The sequence below is a fragment of the Blastomyces dermatitidis genome (assembly GCF_000003525.1).
Source record: "Blastomyces dermatitidis ER-3 genomic scaffold supercont1.11, whole genome shotgun sequence".
Classification (NCBI taxonomy): Eukaryota; Fungi; Ascomycota; class Eurotiomycetes; order Onygenales; family Ajellomycetaceae; genus Blastomyces; species Blastomyces dermatitidis.
In genome coordinates, this window is record NW_025544784.1 from 489,652 (window position 1) to 499,912 (window position 10,261).

The 10,261-nt window shown below is 31.7% G+C and overlaps 1 protein-coding gene across 1 annotated transcript; it reads right to left on the minus strand.

Annotated features, from left to right (window-relative positions):
• Positions 1-8,566: 8,566 nt before the first annotated feature.
• BDCG_17776 (uncharacterized protein) lies at positions 8,567-9,106 on the minus strand (the record flags this gene model as incomplete). Its single annotated transcript, XM_045426842.1, has 1 exon — positions 8,567-9,106. Exon 1 carries the CDS (start codon positions 9,053-9,055, stop codon positions 8,567-8,569), a length of 489 nt encoding a protein of 162 aa, XP_045282523.1. The 5' UTR covers positions 9,056-9,106.
• Between the last annotated feature and the right edge of the window lie 1,155 nt (positions 9,107-10,261).

The following is a 10,261-nucleotide window of genomic DNA, read 5'->3' on the forward strand; positions in this document are numbered from 1 at the left end:
TTTGCATTCATTTCTCTTAAGAGATCTGAGAGTGATGCAGATATTTGTGCAAAATCCTTGATGAATCTGTGATAATATGAGGTCAACTCAAGAAACTGTTGTACATGGTGTATGTTTCTCAGCCACAGTCAATTCACTATGACATTCAATTTCTCTGAGATGAGGTGTATACAGTCATCACTCACTACATATCTCACAAACTTCAACTCTTTCATTTCAAACATACACTTGATTGATTTGATGTAGAGCATATACTCTGTCAGAGTTGTAAGCACTTCATTGAGATGCTTCAGATGTTCATCATATAAGTTTGAAAAGACTAGAATGTTATCAAGATATATGAGGCATGAGGTTTCATTCTGTTTATGAAGAATTGTATTCATCATTATTTGAAAGATAACAGACACATTTGTCAGACTGAATAGCATTGCTAGAAATTCAAACTTTCTTCATTGTATATTAAACACAGTTCATGAAACTGATAGTTCATCTACACAGATCTGCCAGTATTCTGAGAGAAGATTAATCTTCAATAGATATCAGGTGTTTCTGACTGTATTCAACTGTTGTTGAATCTGTGACAGTGAATATTCATTCTTAATCATAAGCTTGTTGAGTGCTTGATAATTGATACACATCTGTCACTTCTCACTCACCTTTTTCATGAATAGGACTGGAAAGCCTCACACACTTGATGAGAATTGTATGAGATCACATTCTAGAAGATCTGTGATCTGACACTTCTGTTCTTCAAGATGCATTTGTGACAGAGGATACACATTCTGGTTGACTGGTTTTGCATCCCCTGTGTCAATCTCATGTACAAATCCTCATTCCAGCAGCAATTCCAGTGAAAGATCTGTTTGAAAGATCTTTCTATACTTCTTCAGAAGCTTCTTCATACACTTGTCCTCTCACATATTCTTTATCTTAGTTTCCTCTGCTTCCAGATCCTGTATGACATACAGAATGCTTTCAGATGAGATCTTGCAAATCATTCTCTTTACTTGTTAATGTGTAAGCAGATTTAACCCTTCTATATCAGAGATATGGAATGTCCTTCTCATATCAGTTGATAGAATTATATGAACTATTTTCTTCCTATTAGTCAACTGCATATGGCATGTATGTCATTGAATCTGCAGATTGAACCTTTGAAATCAATTGAGTCTGAGAATAAGGTTGTATTTCATGTTCTGCAGCTCTCATGCTCAAATATAGCAAGATCATTCTCTGAAGTGTAAGAGAACTCTTACTCTTGCAGGTGATATTAAATATCAGTTATTAGATAATCTTATATATCAGAGATTCTTCACTCAGCAGATCTCTTTCAATCTTCAGATTATATGATTCTTAATATATTGTGTAGAAGCTTCTGTGTTCACTAACACTTTTACAGTCATCTCTCAATTCTTACTCAAGTGCTCTCTATACATTAACATTTCAGGTCTCAAGGCATTGAGATGAGTATTTACTTCATCATTCTCACTCATACCTCATTCAGAAGTCTGCTTCTTCTTTGTATTTGCAGAATTCAGAGAGTCATCTAACACAGGCATCTCTTTCACTTTGAAGACTTTTCATAGAATATCAGTGAGTATCTCTGAGCTCACTGATTCAGCTAGTTTTTTGACTGCATACACTGAGTGCAATCTTTTACATCATGATTTTAACATTCACAGTTGAAACAAGCTCAATGCTCACAACATCAAGATTTTCACTCAGAGAATTTCTTTTTCAGAGAATTCAGTGCTTTAGTGATAGCATTCAGATCTAGATTCATTATATCTAAATATGTAACTTGTGTTGTAGAAGTCTGATTATTCATTCTTCACTGAGACATACTCAATTGCAGTATTTTCTGTTGCAATTGACTCACTTGTTCTCATACAATGAGAATGTTACATACTTTCTTCACTGTGCCTGGCTGTGAGGTTAAGCATTTTCATTTCACTCTCAACTCAGGTGTGAGATCATGAATGAAGATCTGTAAACAGAAAGATGTTGAAAGCTCTTCATTCAATGCAAGATAGTGTAAGCTGAAGTGTGTGAAGTATGATATAAGATTACTCACTTATCTATACTCAGTGAAGTGTTCATAATACTTGTCTCACACATTCACTTTCTCAAAGTTATGCAAGATTCATTTGAAAAACTCATTTCATGTTTGTAAGAATGAATATTGCTTCAGATCTGTAAGATTCATCTTTTCATCAGTCATTTATAATGACTTTGCTTTTTCATGTAGAAATACAGCAGATCTTAAGACTTGTTGAAATTCTATTAACTGTCTGTCTGTGAGTTCATGTTTAATCTGATAATATGATTGCATCTGACTTAGTCAGCTGATTACAGCATCATTTTTTCAGTCATTATTAAAGCTTAATAACTTCAACAGATCTCTCAGCTTGATGTATTTCATGCTCAGATTCTCATTCTACACAGTGATCTCTGATGATGTGTACACTTCTGAAGAGATTATAAACAATTGTGATGAGATCTTCAGATTCAGTGTAGTTATCTATCTATGTAAATATTCAATCTTCTGCTGCAGGCCTAAGATCTGGTTTTCTCTATTCTTATTGATAGTGATAATTGCATCGGTAAAGCTCTTCATAGTGAATGCTTAATTCACAGCAAATGTCAATTGTTGTTTGACTTTCATCTCAGTCTGCCACTGTGTACACAAGACCTCAATCTCATTTAGAATTCTCATACACATACAGAGCTTCAATTCCAGTTCAGCAGTCTTGACTGCTTTTCTTACTGCTTTGAGTAAACCCTCTGAGAGGTTCTGCATATCTTTCAGTTCAGATAGCAGAGAAGGATGTTGTTTGTATTGACTAGAGAAGATATTCATTTCAGTGATTTTCTCATTGATTATACAATATCTATTGTTATATCATTTTATCACTATATTGTTATATGATTTCTGTTATCATTGTACAACTTCAGTGATGGCCATCTCTCTCTTTTATTTCTTTGAGTGAAGAGCAGTCTTCTTTGAATCTGGTTCACTGCTCTTATCTCTTTTTTCTCACATCTCATTCATTTGTGTCTCATACATGGCATTCGCCTGAGTGTGGAGTTTTCCCTCAATAAGCAAAGCAGCATCAATCAGATGCTTTTCCACTCACCACTCTTCATACACTATCTTTTGAGATATTCTAGGACCACACTGGCATGATAACTACAAATTACTTCATAGACAGAATTATCACATTCTGGAGAAGCCTGTGCTTCTCACCAGTTTTTTGACATGCTACCAGATGTGATTCAAAGGTTGCTTAAGCCAGTGTATGATTACAGGCGTACACCGGCTTCTTATATTGTAATCTCATACACTAAATTAATTAGTGTACACTATGGCCCCTTTACACTCGTACGCGTACGCTAGTAGTTCGGAAGCGGCCGCGGTATTATCCGACGGTCGTACGTTCTTCCGAACCACAGTTTATAAAAAAAATGCCTCAGTGACTGAATGATTAATGCAGTCATCTGATAGTGCCTTAGCATGAGAAATCAAGGCATGTGAGTTTAAAACCTGCAGAGAATACATTAAATTCAGAACTCAAGCATCTCAGGTTTCTAATAAATACAGAGATGTATAAATTACTTTAATAAATCACTCTATGTTTCTGAGCTGAGAAGTTATTATTATATGTATCTAATTATCACTTCTTTGTATTTTCTATGTTTCTCTTATCTTGATATAATCTCAACACCTGTATTTCCTCCTGTATAATCAACACTTGACCTGTATTTAACATCATGCAAGAACTCATTATAAGCTCCGCTTGTATATAAGTATAATAAAAGAATCTCTTCTTTATTTTTATTAATTAACTCAGAAAATAAACTGAATTGAAATAAATTTCTTAATTAAAATGAGAATAATTCTTTAAAGAAAATACTCTCTTAACTATACAGATTATTTTCACTGATTAAAAATTAATTTTCTTTATTAAATATTGAGAAAATTAATTATAAGAAGATATCTTTCTGAAGAGAAAAGCTGAAATCTCTTATAGACTTATAAATAAGTGTAAGAAATTCTGCTTCTTGTAAATTCTTTACCTCTATTTCTATCTCTTATATAATTAATAGAGTTAGTGACTCTTGACTATATACAACTATATAGACTGAAGTTTGTAAATACTATTTATAACTCAGCTTAAATACTATTATATATTTAATTTCTATATTTATCTTTTTACTGTGAATACTTCTAGTAGTTAATAGTATATATTATGTCAAGCTGCAAATATCTGAATAATTATCTATAAATACTTATTCTTACATTTCAAGCTCAGTCAGTCAGCAATCATCTGTTATAACTGAAAGAATTAGAAACTTATATACTTTAATCTCTGTAAACTCTACTATAGATACTCAGAAGCAGTTATCTGAACTATAAATAATCTTTATAAAAGAAGTCTCAGAGAACTTATTAATTATTTATAGAATATTATTCTCTATATCTATAACAGAGAAACTATCTGAACTTATAAATAAATCAATTTTAGTAAAGAATATTCTTAAGTATCTTTTATAAAATTAAGCTATTTTTCTATAAGAAATACTTACTGTCTGTAAACACTCTTAAACTGAGTCTTTAGATATAATTTTCAGAAATACTTATAAACTGAAAAGAAACTTTCTTAAACTATAACTATTTAAGATTATTTACTGAATTACAATTTATAAAAGCTTTTATAAGTTTGTATTTAAAATTAACTTACAAGTCTGACTGTGTGATATAGAAGATGAAGAAATTATTATCTATATAATAACAGATCTCTACTATACTGAAGTCAAGAACTAGCTGAATTATTTAGAGAATTATTATAAGAGATTCTGCTAATCTGTTCTTAAGATCTATTTAAAGAATAAGTTAAGAGTCTTTATAAGTCAGACAGAGAATATCTGAGCTGTGATTATTAATATTAGAAAAAGAGATGAGAAATCTGATAAAGACTACTCACAGTGTTTTATAAAATTATGATATGAATTAAGATCTGTGAAAACAGAGCTCTGAAACAAGACCTGAATTATAATATTTATAAAAAGACTGAATAAAGATATATAGAATAAACTCATTAAGTAAGACTCTAAGCTCTTAACTCTGAAGAAACTGATAACTCTCATTCACTGCTTACAGATCACTGTGAGAGTCACAGACTTATAAAGAGTGAATTATTAACTGATTCTGTAAGAATCAGAATAACAGAGAACAGATTTATCAGAGAAAGATAATAAAATATAGAGAGATTTATATCTGACTATTAAGTAGAAAGAGAGAGCTTCACAAGCTTTTATAAATAAAGTGTATAATAGAGAGATTAAGAAAAAGAATCTTTACTTTATCTATTTTAAATTAGAATATCTCTGTGCAAACTGTTCAGATAAATTAAAATAGAAATTTAAAAAGTTATAGACAGAGTCAGTAACAGTTTTCTTAAGAGTTTTAAAGCTGACATCTGAATCTGTTACTCTCTCAATGAAACTACTTACTTATAAGAAGAGATTATACTATGCTACTACTACTCTACAAGTATAATAAGTATTAATAAACTTAGAATCTCAGATTACTGTAGTGTCTCTAAAGCTCACAGAGTGAATAAACTGAATAATGAAAACTAAGAATCTGTATTCACATTGTCTTGATTATCTGAATTTTATGAGTATCTAAGAACTCATCTCTCATTGATAATAAGATTGCAGAAATGCACTGCAGTGTGAGAATCATTGATAGAGAATCTAGACATATTTGCATATATCTGATCAGAGATTGTGTAAGCAGAGAGAGAGTGATTGTAGACCTGTGAGACTGCAGAAGACACTGACAACACTGAGAGCTTTATAAGAACTGTCAGCTACAGTCTGTAAGAAATTACTTATAAGAAGACTTACAGTAAAGAGAGAAACTGCACTACTTGAAGTCAGAGACTAGTCTGAGAAAGACAGGAGATTGACTGCTGATCTGAAGATTAGATGCAGTGACAGAGCTGAGAAAGATGAAGATGCAGTCATGAGCAGTAGTGTTCCTACTTTATCAGCTGATAAAAAGTGATCAGAGAAGTTGCAGAGACACTCATAAGAAGCTCAGCAGTGATCAGACATTGTTGTAAAGATATTAAAATTAAAAAATTTTTATTCTTGAGAAATTCTTGAATCAATATACAGATATTGTCAGAAACACTCTCTCTCTATCATCTGAGTGAAAACACTTCACAGATGAATAAGAATACTCACAGTTTATAAGAATGAAAGCTGTTACAGAAAAAGAGAAAAGAAGATGAGATTTCACAGATAGATCTGAGATATTTATACTACTCTAGAGAGATTTGCTTACACTGTGAGTGATTCTATGAAATAGTCAGATTACTCTAGTAAATAAGAGTGATTATGAATTACAGATCTGAATCTTTCTATGTGACTACAAAGAGTAATTGCAGACTGCAGACATCTTGATTCTATAATTCTACAGAGTTGATAAAAGAATGAAAAATTTCTCACAATTCTACAGTATCAAAGAACAATGATTCATGAGAATGAGTGAAAGATCAACTTATAAATGTTTCTCTTTGATAAGAATAATCTCATAAAGAGTGATTCATCTGTAAGATGAATCTGTGTGATGATCATATAAGAATCTTATGAAAATAATTGAGAGTTAACTGAAATTCTTCTGTATGAAAGATGTGAGATGAATCTGTGTGATAGTCAGAGAAGAATCTGTAGATTATAAAGAATCTTATGAAATAAGAAACTGAGTGATAGACTCTTTTCTCTTCACAGTAACAAGGGATTTTTCCTCACTGAGATTTTTTATAGATGTGAAGGATTTTTAGTGAGTATCACTGCAGTACTGAGCTGACTATGAAGTCACTCAGTGAAAGACTTCACAGACAAAGTCTTAGAGAGGAGAAAGTATGTAAGAAATCCTGCTTCTCACAGATTCTTTATCTCTATTTCTATCTCTCACATAATCAATAGAGCTAGTGGCCCTTAGCTACACACAACTATATAGACTGGAGTTCATGAATACTATTCATAACTCAGCTTGAATGCTATTATACATTTGATCTCTACATTTTATCTTTCTACTGTGAACACTTCTAGTAGTTAACAGTACATATCACGCCAAGCTGCAAACACCCGAATAATCGCCTGCGAGCACTTATTCTTACAAGAAATAAAGAGTTAAAGAGACTTAAATAATCTCTTATAAAGAGAGAGCTGAATTTATATATCTATGAATAAGTTTCTATGTATAGAACTTATTAAAAGATATCATGACTCTTCTCTAGCAGGTTATTTTACAGATACTAGAACTTATGAGTTACTTATAAGAAAATACTTCTGACTGAAGATGTAAGAACTTGTGAAGAAGATAGTGAATTCTTATACTATTTATCAGAGTTCATAGATAGTGTGATTCAGATTATATAAAGAACTTACTTCTCTACTCATCTCACAGAAACCTTAAGAATAGCTAGAAATGAATATTCTCATAAGTCTCTCTGAAAGTAAGAATATATATAATATCTGTTTTAACAGTGTGCTGATGATAGTAGATTACTTCATCAAGATAACACACTTTATACTCACTTATAAGAACTTAAAGTCAAAGAATTTGACTTATATCTTTGTCTGTAATATGATTTACTTATATGAATTATCTGTAAATATTGTTTTAGATAGAAAATTAATCATCACAGAGAAGTTCTGATTTAATCTAATAACTATACTGAAGATCTTATGAGATCTAAGTATGACTTTTCATCAATAGACAGATAATCAGACAGAATATCTGATAAGTATATTAAAACAGTATCTGTGATACTTTGTCAATTATAATCAGAATGACTGAGTGTATTAGTTATTACTTACAGAGTTTATATACAATATCTCAAAGTATGTCAGTATAGATAAAACTCTCTTTGAGATACTCACTGAGACTTATCTGTGAATAATCTTGATAAATCTGTGAGAGTATATTATAGAGTGTGATAATGTCTGTGAACAGGCTGAGAGAATTCAGAATATTCAGAAGAAAGTCTGTGAATTCTTAAGAAAGACTCAAGAGTATCAGAAGAGATACTATAACTTTAAGTATATTATAAAGAGTTTTAAGAAAGATGATAGAGTCTGACTAAGTCTAGAAAATATTATTATATAGAGATCTAGTAAGAAGCTGAATCTCTTATAGACAGAGTCTTATAAGATTATGAAGAAAGTTAGCTTATAGTTCTACAGATTGAAACTATTATCTAAGTTATAGATATACAATATTTTTCATGTCTTTTTACTCTGTAAATATAAGAAATTTTTAGAAGAGAATTCTGTGACTCATCACTCTGTTTATAAAGTATTAGAGAGTGAAAGAGAATATCAGATCAAAAAAATTATTAACTTAGAGAAGTGAGATTACAAGCTCTGATTCAAGATTCAGTGATAAGAGTATTCTAGTAAGATGAATAAGTTCACTTAAGAATCATCTGAGCAGATAAGACATCTGCAGAAGCTAAGACATGACTTTTATACTGTGAATTCTAATAAGTTAGAATAATGCAGTCTTCACTAAGAATCTGATTATAATAAAGACATTAACACTGTCATTTATCGATCTACTTGACAGCTTCAACCGCTCCACCACGAACTCGCTCGATTTTTCGAATAAGAACCCGCCGATAGATCCATCGAAAAGCCCTCGATCATACGAGCATTCTGACCCCATCGCCGACCGCATACCCTGTGTGGTGGTGGAGTTATCCAGCCAAACGTGAACCGGACGTTGTTCGAAACTCCTGTGTGGGAGTATCCCCCGTTCTCCCCTACCACACCACAACCCCGGGCCAAAGTGCCATACAAATTGTAAGGTGAAGAGACCTAGCCATATGCACCAATCTTCTCGATTTTGGAAGATCCCCGATCTGTAGTTGTGGAGATATCTGAGGAGCGACCTCCGCGAAAACCCTGTCCATCTTTGATGTTCCAAAACACCAACGCCAAGTCCCACCCTCGTACCGCCCTTCCTAATCTGGCCCATCCCCGGCAGAAAAATACAAAAAGATACCTCGGCGATAATATCAAGCACATAGCTAACAGCCACTTCTGAAGTGCAACCTCCGCGGTCTGTCTTCAGTGTATCTAGACATCAACACCAAGTCTCGCCCTCGTACCACCCCTCTCAATCTGGCCCATCCTCAACAGAAAAGTACAAAAAGATACCTCAGCAACTGTACTCAATACATAATCGGCAGACATGACAACTATAAAATCAGTATATCTCAAGATCTGACTGAGCCTTTGATCCCTGCACAGTGAGATATATTAAATCTAGTTTTAATATCTCAATATTCAATAGATTCTGCAAGGAATTGAGAACAGTAACACTAGATTTCTATTGAATTTGAGAATTAACTCTATATTGATATAATCATTGATAAAGTCTTCTATTTTGAGATATAAATAACCAGTTCCTCTACATCTCACTGACAATATTTATATTATTATATAGAAATACACTTATATTCTCTATAATATCAAGACTCTGAAGAGAGAAAGTCTTGATAGAGAGTATACAGTAGTGTATATCTTAGCAGTTTCTATCTCATTCTTCTACAGCAGTTAATGCAAAAAAAAAAAGATTTTAGAAATAGTTTTTGACTTCTCTTGAAAAAGTAAGGTGTTTTTCTCTGAGTTTTACACAATATTGTTATAAAGAATTAAAAACAGAGTTATTTTCTATCATAATTTCATATTCTTTTAAGTAAGAATTACTTTTTCAGTGACTGAAGAGCTTTTATTAATATTTAATTCTTTTTTACACTCTTTATTAACTGATTTGAGTTGCACACTTGTTATGTGAGGAGAATTGAATAATTTAGAATAAAATTGAATAGTTTTAATCAATTTCTCTGCAAAAAATTGATTTATTTTTTATCAGTTTTTCTCTTAAAAACTGTTATATTATCTGATTTACTATCAATTGATATCATACTTCTTCTCACTGTATTCTAAGAAAGAGATTGTAAAGATTTTATTGATTTATCTTAAAAATCAATTTTAGTTTATTAGATTCTCTTCAAAAATCTAACCTAGTTACTGAACTAGTGTGAAAAAAAATCAGGTGTTTTATATACAAAAGTCTGTTATTCTTCTTTTGAAATAGTCTGATCAACTTTTCAATTGAAAACAGACTTAGAAATCTCTTAATTGAAACAGTCTGATCAACTTTTCAATTCAAAAGAGT